General features: G+C 55.2%; 1 protein-coding gene across 2 annotated transcripts in view; it reads left to right on the forward strand.

Annotated features, from left to right (window-relative positions):
• The first annotated feature begins 1,570 nt into the window (after positions 1 to 1,570).
• The window catches only part of BCR (BCR activator of RhoGEF and GTPase), a 99,502-nt gene continuing 77,226 nt past the window's right edge, over positions 1,571 to 23,846 (forward strand). The window contains exon 1 of one of the 2 annotated variants that reach the window (XM_082641672.1): positions 1,571 to 3,610. In XM_082641672.1, the coding sequence (XP_082497798.1) occupies positions 2,305 to 3,610 (1,306 nt within the window). In that variant the 5' untranslated portion in view covers positions 1,571 to 2,304. The remainder of the gene's footprint in view (positions 3,611 to 23,846) is intronic. The other variant, XM_082641673.1, reaches the window with a different exon arrangement.

A 23,846-nucleotide genomic window follows, 5' to 3' on the forward strand; every position in this document is an offset into this window, starting at 1 on the left:
GTGCTTTCAGGGAAGGCTCAGAGGATGGGAGGAGTGTCCTTGGGGCCAGAACAAGCTGTCCCATGGGGAGATAGCCACTATCTTGCAGTGTCCTTGTGCCCAACAAGCCACTTGCTCTACCAAGAGAATGGAGCTTGCAAACCCAAACCAAACAGCATCAGAGTTTCTGATATGAGCTTGCTTATGTGTACAATATTTAAGGTGGGGCTGAGTTGGGGCCTGCAAACCAGAGAAAGGGACGCCTCACTGATGGATGAAGCCACCCCCCCCAAAGTATCCTTTTCTTTCCCAGGTGTTTAATGATAATGTCCCTGATGAGCCCACAAGTCCCCCTAGAAACTGAGAGACCCTGTCAGCAAGGGGGAAAAAATGTTTGTGCTTTTGGGATTCTCCTTGCTGACAGCCAGGGAATGGGGTTCTGGAGGCCTGGGTTCTAGTCCTGTCGGACCCACTCGCTGGGTGACGGAGGCAGGTCATCCAAGGAAGGCAACTAATACCGATGCTGAGCTGCTGTGTGCCATGCCCTGGGAGGTCAGGATTTATTATACCCGTTTTGAAGGAGAGGTCCTCAGGATGTGAACACTGCTGGGATTCCCGCCTCGCATTGCTGGCCACAAAGTCAGGGCATCAACCTCTGTTTCCTCACCTGCAAAACAGGCTTTACAAGGGCCCTGTTGGCCTTGCAGAGGAGTGGGAGCGGACATGGGGCCTGGGAGGGGTGACAGCAGGAGGGTGGAGAGCCTGCAGGAGGCAGCAGTGAGCTGTGCCTGGAAGTGTCTGCCAGTCCGGCTCCCCAGGGTTTTCCTGCCAGTCTCTCAGGGCACCAACATTAAAGGCAATCATGGAAGGAACAGCACATGCTTTATGTTTGCCCCATCTGGTTGCCTTACACATGGTGCTCACAACATCTTACATATGAGGACAAAACTTGGGCACAGAGAGGGAAAGGGAATTGCCAAGGTCACAAAGCCCAGAGTGGGAGAGACCTGAATCCCAGCCAGGCCGGCCCTGGGCTCTGTTCCTCTAGATTAGATGTCAGGGCATCCGCTCTGGGTGGCACTGGAACTGCGGGGAAGGCAAGACAACCCCTCACATCCGTGCAGGGACAACAGCCGTGGGGGCGGGGGAGGGGGGTGCGGAGGTATCCTGGTTCTCATTTCAACGCCCAGGAAGCAGGCACAGAGGGGCAGAGGCGGTCAGGACTCAAGCCGGGTTCTCTGGTCGACAAATCCTGTTTTCGTATCCCCTCACCCAGCAGGCTGGTTGGGGTATTTTCACTTGGCGCCCCTTGGACTCCCTCCAGGCTGCTGTGTGTCTAAGATCTCTGGGCTTCCCTGGGGGACGAGAACAGATTTTGTTTCGCTGCCCGCCTGGGCTATGCTGTCTTCCGCCCAGCCCTGCACGTCCCAGTGGAGGCTGGCGACCACTTCTGAGGCAGATTACAGAGATAAGTTCTGTGTCAGGCAAACACCTGGCCCAGGACCGCAGGAAGGGAGACGTGGGTGTTGAGTGACCTGGGGAGAAATTCCTATTGATTATCTCTGTGACAGTCCCGTGTGGCAGATGTTGCTTCATCACCCACCCCGGGACCCCAGCGCTGGAGGCCCGTTGGCACCGCTGGGTGACCTGCCCGCTAGGGGCGCGCTCAGCCGTGAAGCCGGTGAGGGGCTGCCGGGATGGGGGGCAATGTGGACCCAGGGGTTCCTGTCCCAGGAGTGCAGAACTCGCCGTCGGGCCTCGGTTTTCCCACGCGCGGGGACGCTGGCAGGGCCACAGCTGGGCGGGGGAGCGGCCCCTTTAAGAGGCCCTCACGCTCGCTCCGCCGCGCCGCGGCCACCGCCCCCCGGCCCTCCCCTTCCTGCGGCGCCGAGTGCGGGCCGGGCGCGAGTGCGGCGGGAGCGGGCGGGCCAAGCGCGGGGAGGTGGTGGCGGCTGGGCGCGGGCGCCCGAGGAGAGCAGCGCGCCGGCGGCGGCCATGGGCTAGCGGGCCCGGCCTAGCGGAGGTAGCGCCCGCCCCGCGCGCGCCGGGAGCCCCGCACACAATAGCGGCGCGCGCAGCCCCGCGCCCTTCCCGCGCGCGCGCGCGCGCCCCGCGCCCCGCCCTGCCCCGCGCGCAGGGAGCCTGGCCGCAGCCTCACCTGCAGCCCGGGAGGGGGCGGGTATTGTTCGCCAGCTGCCGCCACCGCTGCCCCGCCGGGGGCATGGGGGCCGCCCGGCGCCCCGGGCCGGGCCTGGCGAGGCCGCCGCGCCGCCGCTGAGCCGGGCCCCGCGTCAGCCGGGTGGCGCAGGTGAGGCCGGCCGCGCCATGGTGGACCCGGTGGGCTTCGCCGAGGCGTGGAAGGCGCAGTTCCCGGACTCGGAGCCGCCGCGCATGGAGCTGCGCTCGGTGGGCGACATCGAGCAGGAGCTGGAGCGCTGCAAGGCCTCCATCCGGCGCCTGGAGCAGGAGGTGAACCAGGAGCGCTTCCGCATGATCTACCTGCAGACGCTGCTGGCCAAGGAGAAGAAGAGCTACGACCGACAGCGCTGGGGCTTCCGGCGCGCGGCGCAGCCCCCCGACGGCGCCGCCGAGCCCCGCGCGCCGCGCCCCCAGCCCGCGCCAGCAGACCGCGCCGACCCGCCGCCCGCCGATGAGCCCGAGGCCCGGCTCAACGGGGAGGGTTCCCCGGGCAAGGCCAGGCCCGCGGCCACGCGCAGGCCCGGGGCCGCCGCTCCCGCGGACCACGACGACCGCGGCCCCCCCACCAGTGTGGCGGCCCTGCGTTCCAATTTCGAGAGGATCCACAAGGGCCCAGTCCAGCCGGCGGCGACGGACGCCGAGAAGCCCTTCTACGTGAACGTCGAGTTCCACCACGAGCGCGGCCTGGTGAAGGTCAACGACAAAGACGTGTCGGACCGCATAAGCTCCCTGGGCAGCCAGGCCATGCAGATGGAGCGCAAGAAGTCCCAGCAGGGCGCGGGGCCCGGCCCTGGGGACCCACCCAGGCCCTCCTACCGCGGGCGCCTCTCCGAGAGCAGCTGCGGCCTCGACGGCGACTTTGAGGACGCGGAGCTGAACCCGCGCTTCCTGAAGGACAACCTGATCAACACCAATGGCGGCAGCAGGCCCCCCTGGCCGCCCCTGGAGTACCAGCCCTACCAGAGCATCTATGTCGGGGGCATGATGGTGGAAGGGGAGGGCAAGGGCTCGCTCCAGCGCAGCCAGAGCACCTCGGAGCAGGAGAAGCGCCTTACCTGGCCCCGGAGGTCCTACTCCCCTCGGAGCTTTGAGGACAGCGGAGGCGGCTACACCCCGGACTGCAGCTCCAATGAGAACCTCACGTCCAGCGAGGAGGACTTCTCCTCTGGCCAGTCCAGCCGCGTGTCCCCGAGCCCCACCACTTACCGCACGTTCCGGGACAAGAGCCGCTCACCCTCGCAGAACTCCCAGCAATCCTTCGACAGCAGCAGCCCCCCCACGCCCCAGTGCCAGAAGCGGCACCGGCAGGGCCCGGTGGTCGTGTCCGAGGCCACCATCGTGGGCGTCCGCAAGACGGGGCAGATTTGGCCCAGCGATGGGGACAGCTTGTCCAGCAGGCTGCTTCAAGACGGCGCCTTCCATGGAGACGCAGGTGGGTACATCTACCACCCTGGTGGGCACACCTGCCCCTGGCTGGAAACCACTGAGCAGTAGGGAATGCGGGGAGAAAAAGGTAGATAGTTTTTGGAGTGATTTTCAAATACTGTTGTGGACTGGAAGGATTCTTACTGATTCTGAGCCTGAACAAACTACATCCCACCTTCCTCCTGAAGGCAGATTCCCAATGATTGGAATGGGATTGGGGTGGGAGGGGTGGTGTGTGGGATGGTCGGTGGCTCCTTCCTTTGGGTCTAGAGCCCTGTGCTTCTCGCGAGAGTACTCTCTGTGGGTTGGGACCAGGATGCCCTGGGCAGTCATCTCCTTGCCTTCTGATCCCCCCAACCCGAGCAGTAGGGATGGTATAAAGAGTGGGTCATCTCTGCTGCTTGGATGGATGCTTTTGGCCGGGATTGATCCGTGTCTTGGGCAATCCCCGCCACCTGTCCTCAAGAGTTATATGACACGTTTGGGGAACCCAAGAGGTGCCAGCTGCTCCCAGGCCATAGGAGTGTCAGGTTCGCTTGCTAGCCAGAGCAGGTGAAAATACGAATGAAGAGGAAGTGAGATGACGGACAGTTCTGACTCAGTGGGCCACTGAAGATCCACAGGGTGAAGATTTTATCCAGGGCTGAAGCAGGGCCACGCCCGTTCTGATCTGCCCAGTTTTGATGAGAGCCATCACCCAGCATTACTCACCTCTGTGCATCTTACCGTAGCCCATTTTCTGATCCATCAGTGTGCTCTTGCCTCCTCGTCTTCCCTGCCCACTGGTGCTCATTTTGGGCTCCTAGTCCACGGTCTGACTCCTGGCCCTGAGATTAAACCTATGGGATTTGTGTATATAATACGTGTGCACGTCTGAGTACAAATACCGTGAGGCGCAGGGGTGATGGGACTGGCTTTTGAGATCCAGGCACAGTTCGTGATTGGAGTAAGGAGAGGGATTTGGGGGGGGTGGCGGGTGAGGCAGTCGGGAGTCTCTCAGAGTCCTGGTCCCTGTTGGGCTGATCCGGTTTTCTGCTCCATTGATTTTTCTTTCTCTGCTGATGGACTTGTATGTGCTTCGTTGGTCAGCATCCTCTTGAAACAAGTGAGGCTATTTTTGGCTCTGTGGAGTGGCCTCTTTGCGATCAGTGCCCCGTCCTGTTTGTTTTAGGCACATCTAGTTGCTGACTTCATCTGCTGCTGGGGTGGGCTGTGGTGTGTCGCCGGGATCTGCGGCCTGGCCCAGCTGCATCCCCTGAGTCCCTCGTGGGACGAGTCGGGGGGAGGCCGTAGTATTTAGAAGCCTGCTTTGCAGGCACGTCAGCTCCTCCAGGGTCTGGAGGATTGCCTTGTGGTCTCTGGGCACCAGCCCTGTCTGGCCAGCTGTCGGCCGAGCGAGCCAGCTTGAACTGGTCCTCGGCGCCCGCCAGGGTGTGGGAGAACGTCGTTGATAAAGCAGAAAATGAGACGTTTTCGTGGAGACCTACAACCTGAAACCATGATGTCTTGCTGGGGGAATTCAGAGTCTCCAGGGACCAGGGCCCTGTTGGAGGGGGTGTGTTTTGGGGCCCTCCCTGCGGGCCATCTCCCCGAGCTCACAGCTCCTCGCCTGCCTCTCAGCCCCTGCATGCAGGAGAACCCGGCTCCGTGGGTGACGCTGGGTAGGTTCCCAGCCGAGGAGTTAATTTGACAGCTTGGACCCCACTCTTAGCACTCTCTGGGTCCTTCTCTGAAAGTCCTCAAGGTCCCACGTTCTCTCTCCTGTTAGGTTTTGAAACTCTTGGTGGTTTTAGCTCCGGGAGCCTGTAAACTCAGTACCCAGCACGCTCCTCTGAGCGTTGTGGCTGGAGGGGAAGGAGAGACCCATTGGCCCGGCCATCTGTTTCTGTCCTGACTGTTTACCCATGTTCTTTAGACGCCTGCTGGCCAGGGCTGTGCCTCTGAAATGTGACAATGAGGAAAATCGCTGTGGGGAGGGAGTGGAAGTCACCTAATTCTCTGACGCAACAGCAGCCGCCAACATGGGGGCCCGGCCCTAGTAGCTTCAGAGCCTCTTTACTCTCGTATTTCCGAGTTGAGGGAAGGAGCTGAAATGACCACCAGCCGCTGTGCGCCAGGCATGGTGACAGCATGCTTCAGGCAGGGCCCCCTGTGAGCTCTCCATCACCCCACCTGCTCCACATCTGCAGGTAAGGATGCAACGAGGAAGTGGCAGAGCTGGGCCTCCAGGCCCCGTGGGAATGCAGAGCCCGTGTTCTTCCCACTGCCCCACACATGCCTGAAAAATGCGAGGGAGGGGGGGAGTCCAGTGGTCCTTCGAGCTCCGCACACCCGGGGCCCACCGGCTGCGAGCTCTGCTGTGTGCAAGCCTGTCCGTCCTACAGTATGGGCTGCATAGAAGGAGAGAGTGTGGTTCTTGCCCTCTGGGAGCTTAAAAGTTAATGGGAGACAGGAACACACACATCACTTATGTGTTCAGAGGGCGTGCCATCAGGGAAGCTTCCGGAAATAGCCGCATTGGAGAGGGGCCTTGTCTAGGGCAGAGGGTGGGGGCTGCCGTCTGCCCCTGAGGAGCAGTGGAGCAGGGGCTTCTGTGACTCTGGACTGTGCTTTGTCCTTTATTTATTTGTTTGTTTGTTTATTTATTTTGTGGTACTATATGACATAAAATTTACTACCTTCACCCACATTAGCCGTTTTTAAGTGTACAGATCAGTGGCGTCAAATACGTTCACATAGTTGTGCAACCATCACCACTGTCTGTCTCCGGGACTTTTCATCTTCCCGAGCTGCGACTCTGTCCCCATCAAACAGCAGTGCCCCCTCCTCCAGCCCCTGGGACCCTCTCCTCTACTTTACATCTCTGATTCCATGACTCTTGGCACCTCGTTGCAGGAGTGGAATCACACACATTACATGTCCCTCCGTGTCTGGCTAATTTCACTTTGTGTCATGTCCTCAAATGTCATCCATGTGGTGTCACATCCACGTGTGCGTCTTGAAGGCAGGGATCCCTGGTTCATTCCTGGGCCTCCCGTGGAGCCCAGCTCAGAGCCGTACACGCAGCACATCCCCAAGATCCTGTCCTTTCCACAGCCGGGGGGCCGGGTCGGGAAGGTGGGAAGGTGGCTGGTCATTGGGAAGCATCTTAGCTGTGTCCACCCCTGTCCCTTAAACTCCTTTCGAGGACTTTGGCCACCCTTTCCTCAGAGAGGCCACACAACCAAGGACCTTTCCTCTTTTAGGTCTGAGGCACCCCCAGCCTCGTGTGTTCCTTGTGAGATGGGACCCTAGATATTGTGTTTCTTCCTGGGCGCTCCTGCAAGTGGCTGCCCTGTTGTTTCACATTTCTGTTAAGCAGCTTAATTTGCCCTTTGGATTCTGGTGACATGTTATCAGAATGATCGCAGCTTTGTTTTTCCCTTGGGTGGTTGAATGGACTGGCGACGAGCGTGAGTAACTGTGGGGCAGAAAAAGGTCACCCAGGCCTGGCCTGGGCTCCACCGGCATCTCTAGACCAGAGCCTGCCTCCACCTCCAAGTTGAGTGCAGGCTCCTCCCGGGGGACAGAGGCAGAGTCCGAGACCATTTAAATCATCACCAGCGTGGAAACGGAATGTAGATCCAATTTTACAAGGATTCTCCAGCTTGGGAAGGATGACTTTCATGTTTGGGAACAGAAGGAAGCACTCTGGACCTTTCACTGAAGAAGGAGCTGGGAGTGTAGATTCGTGTGGGTCCAGGGGTAGGTGCCCCCCCATTCCTCCCTGTTGGTTCTGGCTTCAGTAGCCGCCTCCCCTCCCTGGATGGGAATCCCGTGGTCCAGCCTGCCCTGTGGTTTCAGAGGGTTCCACATTCACAGTGAACGGATGGGCATCTTCTCCAGTTGCCAGACAACAGGCCTGAATTTTGACTGAGGCTGCTTTTCAGATCAAGGCTCAGGAGGAGGTGGTGGCGGATTTAATTAACTCTGAACCCCACAGGGGTCTTGACCCAGACTAGAATTATAATCCCTATGGCTCATGTAGGATTTTTTCCTTATTTTTGAAAAAATGTAATAACTTTAATTAAAATAACTTATTTATGTAACATGTGATGGTTTTTCTTTATTGTGGTAAAATATATGTAGCAAAACGTGGCATTTTCACCTTTTTTTCGTGTTCAGTGGCATTCTTTATATTCAAGCTGTTGTGTAACCATAACTATCTCTAGAACTTTCCAACATTCCTACCAGAAACTCTGTGTCCATTACGCAATAACTCACCTTTCCTCCACCCCCAGCCCCTGGCAACCACTGCTCTACTTTCGGTCTATTTTCTGTGAATTTACTTGTTTCACGTACCTCATGTGAGTGGAATCATGTAATATTTGTCCTTCTGCGTCTGGCCTGTTTCACTCAGTTAGGGTTTTGAAGTTGCTGGGTAACATTCATCCTTGACACCCCATCTCTGGTCCTTCATAGTTGTCTTCTCTTCAGGAAAACACCTGTTAGCCATGGCAATGTTTCCTTGGCTTTCACACACACATGTTTGAAGCAGCCCAGTATGTTAGTGTTCTGGGGCAGAATGCCACAGACTGGGGGCTTCAACAACAGAAATCTATTTTCCCTGCAATTCTGGAGGCTGGGAGTCCAAGATCAAGCTGCTGGCAGGATTGGTTTCCTCGAAGGCCTCTCCTTGGCTTGTAGGTGGTCCTCCCCTTCACATGGTGTTCCCTGTGTGCCCGTGGGCCCCTGGTGGCTCTGTGTGTGTCTAAAATCTCCCCTTCTTATAAGGACATGATTCAGATTGGATAGGCCCCACCCTGATGACCCCATTGTAACTTAATCACCTCTTGAGAAACTCATCTCCAAATACAGTCACGTTCTGAGGTGCTGGAGGCTAGGACCTCGACGGATGAATTTCGGGGGACACAGTTTGGCCCCCGGCACTCAGTGAGTCCCTGATTGGGCAGCAGAGAGATGGTGTGTGTGTTGTGCTCATCAGCCGGGTTTTAGGAGGAGTTCAGGTGGAGCATCATGCGGCTCTGGGCAGCCTGGTGGGCCAAGACCACCCGGCCGGGTGTCAGGAGAGCTGCGTCCCAACACTTCACGTGGCCACATCTCTCTCCTCACCTAAAACATTAGGGGTTGGACCCTGTCGTTGCTAAGATCCTTGCCTTCCATTCTTTATTTTTTCTTTTCTTTTCTTTCTTTTTTTTTTTTTTTTTGGCCTCGCGGCTTGTGGGACCTTAATTCCTGGACCAGGGATTGAACCCGGGGCCACGGTAGTGAAAGTGCTGAGTCCTAACCACTGGACTGCCAAGGAAGTCCCTTTAACTTTTTTTCTTTAAAATTTATGAACACAATTTTTCCACATCTTTCTTCTTTACTCTGGTTTGTACCTACGTTTCCTTTACTAAGGCAACCACCTGTCCCCCGTTCAGGCACTCAGAGGTATTTATTGAGCATCTACTAAGTGCCAGGCACTGTCTCCTGGAAATTCTCTCTCGCCTTTATTCATGGGTTTGTGGAAAGGCTTCTTTCCATGCTCCTTGTCTTTAAAAAACCAGTGCAGACAAACAAAACCTTTGTAATATCCTTGCATCTTCCCTGACTGTGTATCTTTCTTTAGCTGTATGTTTGCAGCTATTTCCTGTGAATCCTGTGTCTGTCCGGCTTCCTTCTTCAGGGTGGTGAGATCCTCTAGACAAAGACCTACCTTGGTGTCTGTGTCTTGGGTGCCGTGGTGTTTGTGGGTCACGGATGGAATGAGACCCCCATCTCTGAGGTTTCTGTTTGGTCCGGCCCCTCCTTGTTCGAGCCCCACTCCACTTTCCCCCATCTAATAATCGGCATTGATTTTGGGGGGCCTGACGACACAGGTGCCCCAGAAAGGAAGCTTGTTAGCTTTGGAGATGTCCTGGAGGTTATTTTTCCTTCTTTGCTGAGGTTTGGACTCCTCTCAATCAATCCCAAGAGCTTCCTGAATCCCTGGCCTGGGGCCTGCTAATCAGCTGTCTTGGATTCTGGTGCCCCCTGGCCACTGCCACCTTGCAAAACGGGGACATGGGGTGCCGCAGGGAGACGCGCCTGCCAAGGTGGGGCGGGTGGGGAACGGACTGCAATGCCTGACTTGGGAAGTAAACACAACTTTGGTGGATGCTGTTTCTCGTGCCCTCGGAACGTTCTTGTGAAGTGGCTGGAGTGAGATTTTACGCTATCGTCAGGTTGGGTCTGAGGGAGTGTGAGACACACACACCCGCCCAAGGTCAGGCCGTCGATGGAGGGGCCAGTGCTGTCCTCTCTCCTAGGCTGGGGGGTGATGCCTGTCGCATGAGAGTGGGCACCGAGTGACCTCACCAGAGGTGGAGGGGACCTGATCAGTTGTTTGGCAAACAAAAAAAAACCTCCCGGAAAATGTTGTAACCCTGTACATCCTCCTGGGGCACCTGGCTCAGATTCCTCCAGCAGGTCAGGTGGCAAAGCGCCCAAGAGGACAGACGTGTTGGAAGGATGCTGCCTGTCCATCTGCCTTTTACCTTCAGCAGTCAGGGCACTGGGGCAGGGTCATGGTGCTGACAGGCTCTGCTGTGGGCAGTCCTGGGAGGTGCAGAGGGGCAGGGGCTGTCTGGGAAAAGGTGACAGAGGTGGCCGACCGTGTGCACAGAGGGGTCAGCACATGGCCCAGGGAGCGCTAGGAAGGAGCTGTCAGTGACTGGGAGACCGTGTGGAGACACTGGAGGGAGCGGGAGGGCCCTGCTGCCCCAGCTGCCGGGGGAGCCCGGCCAGCAGAGCCAGGGGTGAGCAGTCCCAGGGCATCCTCCCAAGTGCCTCTGTCGGTGTAAGAAGGGCTTTGAAGGTTTGCTTCCTTTTATAGGCCTGACCTCCTCCCTTTAAAAAAAATGCTGCCGGCGGGCTTCCCAGGTGGCGCAGTGGTTAAGAATCCGCCTGCCAATGCAGGGGACACGGGTTCGATCCCTGGTCCGGGAAGATCCCACATGCCGCGGAGCAGCTAAGCCCGTGTGCCACAACTACTGAGCCTGCACTCTAGAACCCGCGAGCCACAACTACTGAAGCCCGCACGCCTAGAGCCCGCATGCCACAACTACTGAAGCCTGCACGCCTAGAGCCCGCGTGCCACAACTACTGAAGCCCGCACGCCTAGAGCCCGCATGCCACAACTACTGAAGCCTGCACGCCTAGAGCCCGCATGCCACAACTACTGAAGCCCGCACGCCTAGAGCCCGTGCTCCGCAACAAGAGAAGCCACCGCAGTGAGAAGCCCATGCACCGCAACGAAGAGCAGCCCCCACTCGCTGCAACTAGAGAAAGCCCGCGTACAGCAATAAAGACCCAACTCAGCCAAAAAAAAAAAAAAATGCTGCCAGTGTTAGTTGGTCTGCCAGGGGGGCAGGAAGAGATTTTATGCAGGTAACACAGGTACACATATCAAGGGTAGCCTTCTGGAACATATGTCCACATAGTCTGGGGAAAGAATGCAGACCTTGAAGGTAGGAGACCTGGGCATGCCTGAGATCCAGCATGTGGCTTTGTGCAGGGACTTGGTTCTGTCAGCTGGAGAGGACGCTCCCTCCTTGGGGGCTTGGTGGGAGCCTGAGTGCCCAGGATGGTGGCCCCTGGGATCTGGCCCCCTCTCTGGTCTCACAGAGTCACCTCCTCAGGCATCTAATGTCAGTTGATTGAACACCACTTAGCAAGCGATTTTAAAGGAGAAATGCATAATTCAGTAGGTGCAGGCCTTTTCACCCACTGGGCTCAGCTCCAGGAGGACCCTGGGGTCTGCTGGGCCCTTCATCCCCCTCTGTTCCCTCTCCTAATGTGTCCTCCTGGGCTGAGTGGTCTTAAAGGTACAGTATGTGTGTATTTTTCTGCATCGTGGCCCCAAAGGAGAGCCAGCTGCTTCACCTAGTGGGCTGTTCTGTCGTCCCAGGGCACCTGCGGCCGCGCACGCCCCTGTGGGGTGGAATGGGGTCTTCTTGCAGTGTTCCTGGGGTCCTGGGAAGCTAGGAGCTACAGGGAGAGAGAGACGGCTTGATTTTTCTCAAAGGCCCCCCGCCCAAGTTTGTAGAGGGAAAGCTTAGAACCACTTGGTTCTCGTTTTTAGTGATTGTGAGGCCGTAAGAGACAAAGTAAGAACCACAGACTTTCTTACTTCAGTGAGAAACAGAGGAGGAAGACAGGAAGCCACGAGAGTGGCTCATGCTCGGTGCACTCAGGCTGCTGTGCCCAGGGCTCCGCCAAGCAGAGGGTGCTGCCCTGGGTCGTGTGGAGGGGACACAGGACAGCTGGGCCCCATGTAGCATCTGAACTATTTTCAGTGTCCAGCTCAGCTGCATCAAGTATTGGGTTGGCCAAAAAGTTCATTTGGGTTTTCCATACCATCGTAAGGAGAAACCCAAACGAACTTTTTGGCCAACCCAATACATTCACATTGTTGTGCCACCATCACCACCACCATCTCCAGAACCTTTTCCCAAAATGAGACTCTGTCCCCATCAAGCTGTAACTCGCCCCTCCCCCTCCCTAGCCCCCCAGTGACCCACCGTCTGTGGATCTGCTGTGGGGCCTCTCGGAAGTGGACTCACATGGCCCTTGTCCTCTTGCGTCTGGCTTGTCTCACTCAGCATGATGTCTTCACTGTTTCTCCCTCAGGCCTCGGTGGTGGTTGGACAGCAGGACCACGACCAGGCCAAGCTGACCGAGGCCTCTGCTCAATGGGGAGGCACATGGTGCTTGGGGAGCGGGCTGCGTCTTGCACAGCACCATCCCTCACAGGGGTCCCTGAGGAGGAGCAGCAGGGATCCCCATAACTGAGCTGTCTGAGGCTTTAGGTGAGGAGCTGGGGGCACCTGCAGGCTCGTGGTTGAATAGATGGGGCAGTCTTCATCCCTGGCCCTCCCCAGTCTCATGGAGTGGCTGTGCTGTGAGCAGGGATGTGCAAGCTGGGCCAGCCACGCCGGTGACCTCCTCTCCTGTCCTCTCCAAGGCGCGGGGGTCCCCGTGCTGGACTCAGCCGTTGTCCAATTGACTGGAAGGCCCTGCGACGTGACCTGTGAACTCTCTTAGGTGATGCTCGGCATGGTGGCTCAGCCTCTGGGGGTGTGTGCAAGCCGGCATGTGCAAAAGCAGGATTTGTATCTGCTCAAATCTTAGACCAAAAAATGTAACTCACTTATGAATGTTGACTTCTGAAAGCTTTCCACTTCCTCCCCTAGGAACATGGGTGGAAGTGTCTGCTTTGGGGCCCCGTGGGGTGGTGGGGATGGTCTGGATCCGAGACCGCCATGCCTGTGGGCGCCCGCTGGGAGGCCCTGTGGGATAGCATCTTGCTGGGGGCAGTCGGATGGGCCCCTTTCCCCTCCCCCCGCCAGGCACCTGGGCAGCTGCTGTCAGAATTCGGTTCTAAAACTCCAAGGTGTAATGATGAACATCAGTCTGGGTACCCCTCCTGTGGTATTTTGTCAGCACCCAGATGGTGCAAGTCGCTCTAGAGCAGACTTTTCTCTGCGGAGGGGCAGTGAGACTCCAGAAGGCGGGGTAGGGAAGTATTGGAGACCCGGTCCCCACACTGCTTGTCACCTCCCAGCTTCCCCTGCCCCGTGGGCCCTGTGCTGTTAATCCCTGCTGTGTCTGCAGTCTTGGGGTGCAGAAGCCCCGGCAGTGTAAGTCAGAGGGCTGAGACCCGGCTGCTGGCTGCCTGGGAGAGGCCCTTTATTCTAACCGCTGGGCTGGGACACTGATTCCGCAGGTGGCAGGTGGGAAACCATTTCGGTCGGCTGATGTGGTGCGGCAGGCAGGGGCATGGCTGCCAGAGCCGGAGTGCCCTGCTGGGCGCCCCAAGAGTAGGGGGGATGTCTGGGAGGAGAACAGAACATGTCTGTCTGTCTCTGTCTGTCTCTCCCTCCTTCTCTCTCTCTTTCCCTCTCCCCCCTTTCTCTCTGGCCCCAAAGCACTGGGCCCCCTCAAGTATGTGAGTGGATCAGAGCCGGTCCTAAGGGAGGAGAGTCACTTTATGTTTATTGAATTCCAAGGCAGGCATGATGGGGCATGACAGTAAATAAGACCTTGGACATCAAAGGCCAAGGCGAGGCTTTCTTTGGGGAGCTCCCTCTGTCATCGGGGACACCCACACCGGCCCCATAGGGCCGGGGGTGTGCAGACCAGGCAGGAGCAGGGGGTCAGGACCCTTGTACTGTCCCTTGGCTTTTCCCTTTCACAGCTGTTTTCAGGGGGCTTTTTAAAGGCTGGGCTGGGCTGTGGTTCACTTGGGAAGGGTCCGGGGGGTTCATTTGACTGGGGCCTCCTATGGGTCAGCAGGACAGCACGCGACATCTAGGGGACCAGGTCCTTCCCGGTGTCCTTGGACGTGTCCAGGCTGTAGCTTTACTCTGCTCGGTGCCACTGAGCCCAAAGACTCAGCAGGAACTGGGGGGCATTTGACCTGGTGGAGATTGAAGGCAGTGTCTCTGTCCTGGTTGCCCACATGGACCGCCTCTGCTGTATTTAGAAAAATCACACACATCCCCACAGCTGGTCACTCCTGGCAAGTCTGATGTGTGAGGTTCTTCTTGTTTTTGTTTATCAATATCAGTTTCCCTGGGTCAACAGTCCAGCATGGCTTAGCTGGGTCTTCTGCTCAGGGTCTCCAAAGTCTGCAGTGTTGGCAGTGGCCGCATTCCCATCTGGGGCTCCACATCCCCTCACCAGCACAGGTTGTTGGCAGAATCAGTTCCTGGTGGTTGTAGGACTGAGGTCCCTGTTTTCTTGCTGCCTGTCGGTGGCTCCCAGCTCCCACAGGCCTCCACTCTTCATAAGCACTTTCTACACGGATATCTGATTTTCTCTTCCGAGCCAACCTGGATTTCTGGAAATCTCCCTGGGTGATCACCTCTGCAGCCAGGCTTGAGAATTGTCTACCTCCAGAGTCCATGAGCACTAGCTATGTGTCTTGAACAGTTGTCATGTGGAAGAGGGAGTAGATTTCTTTAGGGTCATACCTGGGAGGCTGGTCTGTTACTAATGGTTAGAAGCTTCAGGGAAACACATTTCTGCTCAGTGTTGAGGGAGGTTTTCTTTTCTTCCCGACTTTACATAAAATCATATCTCTGATTACTTTATGTAGCTGAGATCTAGCTGCACTGGGGGTCCTGCTTTTGTCAATTAGCGTGAGCATTTTCTTGTTTTACTCAATATTTTGTAAACATTTTAAAAGTCTACCTTATTACTTTGTAATAGAGTTATAGCTTAATTGATCTAATTTTAATGAATTTTGTTGGACATTTAACGTTTATTAAATGTAGCTCGTTATTAGTTATTATAATGTTTCAGCGAGCATCTTTTTTTTAATGAAGCTTTATTGAGATATAATTCACGTACCATACAATTTGCCCATTTAGAATGTACAATTTGATGGGTTTTGGTATATTGCATTATTAACTTTTTAAAATTATGTTTTTGTGTGTGTATGTATATATAAGAATAAAACTTACCATTTTAAGCATTTTTTAGTCCATAGATCAGTGATAGTAAGTACATTACATTGTTGTGCAGCCATCACCACCATCATCTCCAGAATTCTTTTCATCTTGCAAAGCTGAAACCTGTGTCCTTTAAGCAGTGATGCCCCCTCCCTCCCCCAGCCCCTGGCACCACCATCCACTTTCTGTCTCTGAATTTGACTGCTACAGGGACCTCACAGAAGTGGACTCATACAGTATTGCTATAAACGTCTTATTTCATTGAGCAAAATGTCTTCGAGGTTCATCCATGTTGTAGCATGTGTCAGAGTTTCCTCCTTTTTTAAGGCTAAATACTTATCCCGTTGTTTTGTACTTAAACCACATTTTGTTTTAAGTACAATTCAGTGACATTCATTAGTCAGTGAGCATCTCGTCTTTTTACATGTGTTTCCATTTGCATTTCCGCTCCCTCCTTGCGGGTGAGCATCTGTCAGTGGATTTAGTCGGGGTGTGGGTGGTTTTAAGACACTTGATATCTGCCACCAAATTACCTTCCAGAAACGCTGTTCCAGTTTACCTGTGGCTTTGCAATGAATCCTCTGCTGTCCTCTGACTTCTTTCTTGCCAAGCTGGGTCTCACCATAACTCCTGATTCCTTGGTGCTCCCTAAGCACTCTGGATCAAGAGAGGCTCAGAGCTGGGGCCACGCCAGTCCCGTCTCTCATTTGGGAAGATCTCTGAGGCTACCAGCTATGTGACAGTCCTTTGTCAGCTCCGTGGTCCTTGGCAGGGAAGGAACTCACTGTCTCCTTGTTTAGCATAGACGCTGCTATCTTATTGCTGCTCTGGGCTGCTTGTAATCGAAACCGAAAAAGCACTTCAGCCTCCCTTGCATGCATCCTGGCCATGGATTGAGTCAGCTAGACAGCATTGTCCAGTTAGTTCTGGCCCCTGGAGTCCCTACCTGCCTTAAGGGCAGCTCCAAGGAAGCCAAACACTGTGATGAAAAGGGATTTTTACAGAAGGTAGTACGTGGTTGCACTCAGGCTGCAGAAACTGGCAGAAGCTGGGCCAGGGCAGCAGGACGCTGTTGGGCTTGTCAGGTCAAACACCTCCCTGTGCCTGAGGACTTGGAGCCTGTAGGCTGTGTGGTTGTGTAGGCTGTGTGGTTGTGTAGGCTGTGTGGTTGTGTAGGCTGTGTAGTTGTGTAGGTTGTGTAGGCTGTAGGCAGGGCAGGTACATACAGGAAGGTCATATCTGGAGGGTGGGCAACGTGGTATAATGGCCTTGGGGAGGAAAGGAGAGGGATGGACTCTTTTCCACGCTGGTGAGTTGTCTTACACTGCGGATGATCTGTCTTATATTTAAGTGCTCGCCGCAGCTGAGAGCCAGCACTTCTGGAGTTTTAACCATCACAGCTTGTAAGCTGTAGAGCTGGGGCTCTCACTTGCTCCCTCTTCTCTCTGTTGCCTGTCTTGGCTGTGCCATCAGCTGCTGTTCTGATTCTGAGTAAATCACTTAAACCCTGTGGGCCCCTGACTTCCCCCCACCCCCCACCCCATAAATGAGGAAGCTGCACGGTAGCATCTTTAAGATCTCTTTAGTTTTGTGATTCCAAATAAAATTAAGTCATGTTGCTCTGAGTTGCCAGCAAGTCACTTGGAAAACCTTACTGTCAGGTGTCCCAAAGCAGTCTTCCCGTAAGACCCCAATTGGGTCTGGCTGCCTGCAGTGACGGGTCCTGGGAGCCCGCGGTGGGCCAGGGGGTGGATTTGGCTCTGCGTGTACATTTAATGGGAACCAGGATGCTTCTTTGCTGGTTGATTTATCTCCCTTACTGCCCACTGGCCAGCCCTAAGGTCGGCCCCCAGGGCGGGCACAGATGCTCAGGCTGTGCAGGTGTCACCTGCGTAGCGTGCTGAAAGGCATAGCGTGGACAGCTGGGGTGGGGCCCAGCCTCAACGTGAGAGAGGGTGAGGGCAGCGTGGAGGGCGTCTGCCGGGGCAGAGGTGGTAGTATCCAGGCAGGTGGTTGGCAGCGGGAAGCCTGGAGGTGCCAACTGGTGTCTTGCCAGCCAGAGCACAATCCTGTGTGGTCAGGAACGCTTGTGCTGAGGCCAGCCCTGAGACAGAGGGGCATGCCAGCAAGGCTCTACCTGCAACATCTCTGTGCCGTGGGGTTAGGGGACTTTTGGTACCTTGGGGCCGTTGTTTTCCTGCATCACAGCTGGCCAGTCTGCCTCCCAGGCCCGACCTGGGATCAGAGTCTGAGGGGAAGCTCTCTGTCTAGTCCCTGTTACTTTCTGAGCATCCTCAGTGTCTGCCAGAGCAAGGACTGTCTTGTGCCCAGGCTGGCCAGCCCCGGGGATGGGTTGGTCAGTCTGGAGGACACGAGGAGGGGAAGGAGACCGTGCTGACCGTCTGCACTGCCGTGGGGCTCAGATGCCTCAGCAGAAGTCCGTGCTTTCCTTCAGGACTTCTTGTTTGGTGAGCTTGACTGGGACTCCCAGGGACCCCCAGAGTGGCTGGCATTCCCTCTCTGGCGGTCTTGCAGGAGAGAGGACCCCTCCTTTTACTGGAACTCTGCACTTGGGTTTGGCTTTGCGCTTCGTAATAGAATCCCATGTGCCTTCTGGGATCTGAGCCCCACTCCACCCTGCAGAGAGCTGGGTGGTACCCGCCATTGGCAGAAGCTTAGACCGGTCAGAAGGTTCCATGGCAGAGCCTGGATGTGAACCAAGCGTGGTTATGTGAGCCTCTGCTCTTCACTCTGCAGTATTGGGGTGGCCAACCTTTCCTTAAAGGGCCAGATAATAGCTAATTTAGGCTTTGTGGCTGAGAGGCAAAATTGGGACTATTAGGTAGGTACTTATATAACCACTTAAAATGTAATCGCTTGAAAATCGTTATAAGATCCATTCTCAGATCCTGGGTCACACAAACGGGTAGTGACAGGCTGGGTTTGGCCCGTGGGCCAGAGCTTGCTGTGACCACTGTCCTGCAGTGCACTGCCTCCTGATTCCTGGTGATTGTGAAATGAGATGACGGAGCCGCGAGCGGGTGTCTCTCCTCTGTGCTCGGGAGCCCTTGTGAGGAGGTAGGGTCAGTCCTCCTGTCCCTGTGAGGCCTCCTTCCTGCAGGAAGTTGCAGGGGTGGGAAGCAGGAGTGGGGAGCGGTCACCAACAGCGCCCTGTCTCTCCCCTTCATCCTGCTGCTTCCGAATGTTTATCCCCTGAAACCAGGCTGCCCGTGGGTTCATGATGGTTGAAGCTGGGTGACGGGAATGGTATTCGTGATACTGTGCTCTCGATTTTGTATGTGCTGGAAATTTCCTGTAATAAAAAGTTAAGAAAATAGTCATTTATTGATCAAAGTTATAAAAGAGAACCCTCCACCTTGAGAGAACAGGGTGTTGGATTCCTGAATCTTTCTCAAGCTCCAAATATGTGTGAGTCGAATCTAACTCATCTGCTCCCTAGTAGCAGATGTTCCGGGAAAGCCAAGCTGTACTTGAGCCACTCCATCTATCATCCATCCCTCCATCCATCCATCAACCATCCCTCCATCCATCATCCATCCATCCCTCCATCCATCATCCGTCCCTCCATCCATCATCCGTCCCTACATCCATCATCCATCTCTCCATCCATCCAACCATCTGCCTTAGTCCAATTGGGCTGCTATACCAGAGTACCATAGACTGGGTGGTTTATATACAACAGAAATTTATTTCTTGGAGGCTGAAAGTCCAAGACGAGGGTGCCAGGAGATTCAGCGTCTGGTGAAGGTCCACTACTTCCACTAGTTCATAGACGGCTGTCTTCTCACTGTGTCCTCACATGGCAGAAAGAGTGGTGGATTTCTCTGGGGTCTCTTTTATAAGGACACTAATCCCATTCATGAAGGTTCCACCCTCATGACTGAATCACCTCCAAAGGCACCCTCTCCTAACACCATCGCACGGGGGATTAGGTTCCGACGTACAGATTTTAGGGGGACACAAACATTTATTCCATAGCTCCATCCATCATCCATCCATCATCCTTCTACCATCCAAATATCCATCCATCCATTTACTCATCATCCATCCATCTGTCCTCCAACCATCCGCCTATTTGTTCATCTGAAGTTTGTGTAGCACCTGCTGGGGTCCAGACTCCATGCTTAGGCCTCGACACAGTCCATGAACCCAGGGAGCTCATAGACACTGATAAATGGGGGCTGCGATGGAGGTCAGTACTAGGTGGGCACCAAGAAGGGGTAACTCTGCTGGGTTAGCTCACAGAGGGCATCAGGGAGGGAGCGGCCAGTTGGTTGGGTCTTGAATGGACCCCACTGAAAAGGAGAGTGTTAGGCCATTTTGGGGGATGGGAGAGGGGGCATTTCAGGCAGAGGCAGCCTGTGCACAGAGGCCTGGAGGAGTGGGACAGCAGGGTTCTGCAAGGCTTGGGGCAGCTGGAGCATGGCTTTGGGATGAGGGACTGGCTGACGATGAGGTGGGGAGATCTGGTGTGCCTCCCACCCTGGGCCAGAGAACCCCCCCCAGTGACGCCTGCATGGAGGATGGGGTGAGTATGGGGTGGGAGAGCCACCCTGAAGCCACGGGCCTTGCTCGGTGCCCTGCCTGGGCCACTGTGGGTTCCGGGGCCCCTTCTGGACAGAACTCCTCCTCAGCTGGGCAGCTGCCAGCCTCGCTTGGGCCGAGCAGGTGTGGCTTACCTGCACTCACCTTTGCTTTGACTTCCTGGCTCACGGACTCCTGTTGGGGAGCAGCGGTCCAGACAGTGTGGAGTTTTGTGTCTGCCTGCAGAGCAGACGCGCTGGAGCCTCAGTGTTGGTGGACCTTTGCGCTTCACTTGGCTCCTCCGGGCTGGGGTGGGGCAGCTGTCTGCACTGCACACCTGCGGCTGGAAGGGCAGAGACAAGCAACCCTTTCTCCTCCAGGGCCCCCCTCCCCGCCTGGCGTGTGTCTGTGTGGCGTGGCGGGTCTGTGGCTGCATGAAGGCCATAGCTGGGGCTGCAATACCAGGGCCTCACGGTCACTTAGGACAGTGGGAAAGAGTCGTTGGGGTTTGTTTGTTTGTTTAATTGTGGTAAAATACACATAACATAAAATTGACCGTGTTAACCATTTCTAAGTGCACAGCTCAGTAGCATTAAGTATATTCATGCTGTTGTGCAACCGTCTCCACCATCCGCCTCCAGAACTTTTTTTTTTTTTTTTTTTTTTTTTTTTTTTTGCGGTATGTGGGCCTCTCACTGTTGTGGCCTCTCCCGTTGCGGAGCACAGGCTCCGGACGCACAGGCCCAGCGGCCATGGCTCACGGGCCCAGCCGCTCCGCGGCATGTGGGATCTTCCCAGACCGGGGCACGAACCCGTTTCCCCTGCATCGGCAGGCGGACTCTCAACCACTGCGCCACCAGGGAAGCCCCTCCAGAACTTTTCATCTTCCCGAACTGAAGCTCTGTCCCCATTAACACTAATGCCCCCTGCCCCCCAAACTCCCTCCCCCGGCCCCTTTCAGTTTCCATGCATCTGACTCCTCTAGGGACCTCATGTGAGTGGAATCCTACAGTATTTGTCCTTTTGTCCTGAGCATAATGTCCTTGAGGCTCATCCATATTGTAGCATGTGTCAGAATTTCCTTCCTTTTGAAGGCTGAATTTTATATATTCCATTGTATGGATGGAGCACATTTTGTTTATCCATTCATCTGTGGATGGATACTTGGGTTGCCTCCACTTTTGGCTGTTGTGAAATCATGCTGCCGTGAACATGAGTCTCCAAATTCAGTGGTCTTTTTTTTTTTTTTTTTTTTAGCATCAGAATTTTACATTTGTTTGCCTCCCTCTTCAGCTGTTTGGTTTGTTTATTCATTTTTATTGAGATATATTTGGCATTTAACATTGTATTTGTTTTAGCTGTACAATGTAACGACTTGAACATATGTATATGTTGCAAAATGATTATTGCAGTAAGTTTAGTTAACACCTGTCACCACACATAGTTACAAATTTTTCTTTTCACCTATTTGTTTTTCAATCAATTCCCTTTTCTCTTTTGACAGATTTACAGTTACAGAAAATTTTGTCCATGTAAGGAAAATGAAATTTTGAGCTGAGGGTTAAAAAAAATACATATAAGTTACCTGTTCTTTTTAAAAAATGCCAAAGATTCAAAAGATGCTATGATGTCGGTAGAGGTGTATGTGCATTGAAATGTAATTCACAGACAGTAAAAGTCACTCTTTTAGGTGTACTGTTCTGTGAGTGATGGCAGAGTGGTGTAACCACAATCAAGATACATAAGAGGTCCGTCACCCCAGAAATTGCTGTTACCCCCAAAAGCTCTATCGCCCCAGAAACTTCCATCACTGTGTCTCCTGTATACACCTCTCCCACCCCACCTGCAGCCCCTGGCAACCACTGATGCGCTTTCTCTCCCTCTGGTTTTGCCATTTCCTGAATGTGGAATAAATGGAATCCTACAGTGCGGAGCCTTTTGGATCCAGCTCCTTTCACTTCGGGAGGGCACTTGTGACTCATCCAGGTGGTTGTGTATGATACCTTGTTTCCTTTTGTTACTGAGATGTTTTTTCATCAACTGATGTGTGGACTGTTCCTTTTCCTTTCTGTTCTGTTCTAACAGCTTTACTGAGAGGTAACTTATATCCCATCTAGTTCCCCTGCTGCACGGGTACCGTTCAGTGGCCTTTATAGATCCACAGATTGAGTGATGCAGCCACCATCACTCTCTAGTCCCAGGACCTTGTCATCACCCCCAAAGTAACCCCACACCCATCAGTGGTCTCTCCCCACTCCTCCCCTTAGCCCTGACACTGCTTTCTCTCTGTGGATTTGCCTTTTCTGGACGTTTCATACAAATAAGCTCTACGATATGTGGCTTTTGGTGGGCACCGCCCTTTTTTATGGTTTCTTTTGGAAGACCTGTCTTCCAGGCCACCCCGCATCCTGGGAGGGCAGATGGAGGGTGAGGACCTGCTCCTCAGAATATGTCCCCAGCTCCTCCCCAAGCCCAGGCCTTTCTCTCTGGGTTTGGGGCTGCTCCCCGCAGGGCACCAGGGAACAAACCCCTTTTTCTCCTGGCTCCCCTTCCCCATAACTGGGGTCCCTGCTGTCCCGTCCTCGGTCTCCCCCAAGGGTTTGGATCCCAGAATGCGCAGGTGGATGGGAGGTCTGACCCTTCAACCTCTGAGAGGGGCCTGCAGCTTCCTGGGTGCCTCTCTCTTCCCCGTGAATCCAGCTGCTGAGTCCCCTTTGTTGTTTTTGCTGCTGGATTGTCCCGGCCCCTGGGAGGGGGCTGAGGCAGGAGGAAAGCTGCCTGGCAGTGGCTGGAGGACCGCTGCTGGGTTTGGCAGACACGCCAGCTCTGCAGGAGAAAAACCTGCAGGGTGGGCTGTGATCACAGTTGGATCCCTTTGCTGCCCATTGTCCTCAGCCTGTGACTGCTGACACGTGTCCCTGGGAACCGCTGTGGTATTTGGTACCTACAGGGACGCCCATTGTCCAGGGCCCCGGGCCTCAGTGGGGAGCACACGGGCTTCTGGAAACTTCTCAGAGCTGTTGCCGCAGGTGCACCAGCCTAGAATAAGCCCCTGGGGGCTGGGCTCTCCCACAGGAGCACAGTTCTTACTCTGGGAACGCAGCGGCTTCTGGCACTGGGTGGCGGCGTAGACATGTGTCCGTGGACCGGGCCCTCCTATGAGCATCCCTCCCCCAAACCACGACCTCCAGGGGCTCTGATTCTGACCGACACGGGCGTTTATGACTGTGCTTTGGTTTATCCCCTTGTTTGAAGAGCAAGCTGGATGCACCTGCTCTCGGGCCAAGAGCGGTGGCAGCTGCAAGCTGCACGCCTAGCACTGTCTTACTCAGACCGAGGGATGAATATTTGCTCATAAATCAGTGTCTCATCTACAGAGGACTCAGAGATGTGAGGGCCGGCAGGCTTCCTCTCCATCGCTGGCAGGGTGGGGGCTACAGAAGGCACGAGAAAGGACAGTGCTCTCTCTGGAGACTTCCTGGCTCCCCCACCCCCAGAGCAGCATCCTGGGGAGGCCCTGTGAGAGCCTCCCACATGTGGGCTCATCTGCCCGCGGTCCCCTTGCTAGTCTGAGTGGGGCCTGGCTGTAGCAGGGCAGCCATCCCGGAGGAGATGCACTGACCCCTGCAGCCCTCAGGACCCTCACGGCCCTGGGCTCAGTGGGAAGGTCCCAGGCCCAGGTGGGCACTGGCCAGGCCGTAGGTGGCAGCACTGCTGACCCAGCTCCCAAGCCCTGGGCTCTGGGTGAGGCAGGGGCTGGGCTGAAGGGTGTGGAGAGCCCCTCCCTCAAGGGACGCAGAGCTGGGGACATCACTGGTCATTGCATTCACCTGACACTCCGTCAGTGGCCACTGAGAAGGAAGGCCACGCTGCCAGTTAGCATCATGAGAGGCAGGGAGGAGCAAGAGATCCTACTTTGTCATGTCGAAATCTTCGGGGGACTTCCCTGGCGGTCCAGTGGTTAGGGCTCCGGGCTTCCACTGCAGGGGGCACGGGTTTGATCCCTGGCCGTGTGGTGTGGCCAAAAAAAATATTTCTTTTCGGAAAATCCGTGTCTGAGAATCCAAGAAGGATGGTTATGTTTCCTCATTTGTAAACTAGAAGTCAGAGCAGTCATGCGCTCGGGGGCTTGTGTGAAGGTCCAGTGAGATGGTGCACGTGAGAAAAGCACTTAGCCCTGCTGCCGGCGCGCCTCGGTGCTTCATAACACTTGTTATTCTT

This window comes from Mesoplodon mirus, assembly GCF_964341445.2.
Source record: "Mesoplodon mirus genome assembly, chromosome: 13".
NCBI lineage: Eukaryota > Metazoa > Chordata > Mammalia > Artiodactyla > Ziphiidae > Mesoplodon > Mesoplodon mirus.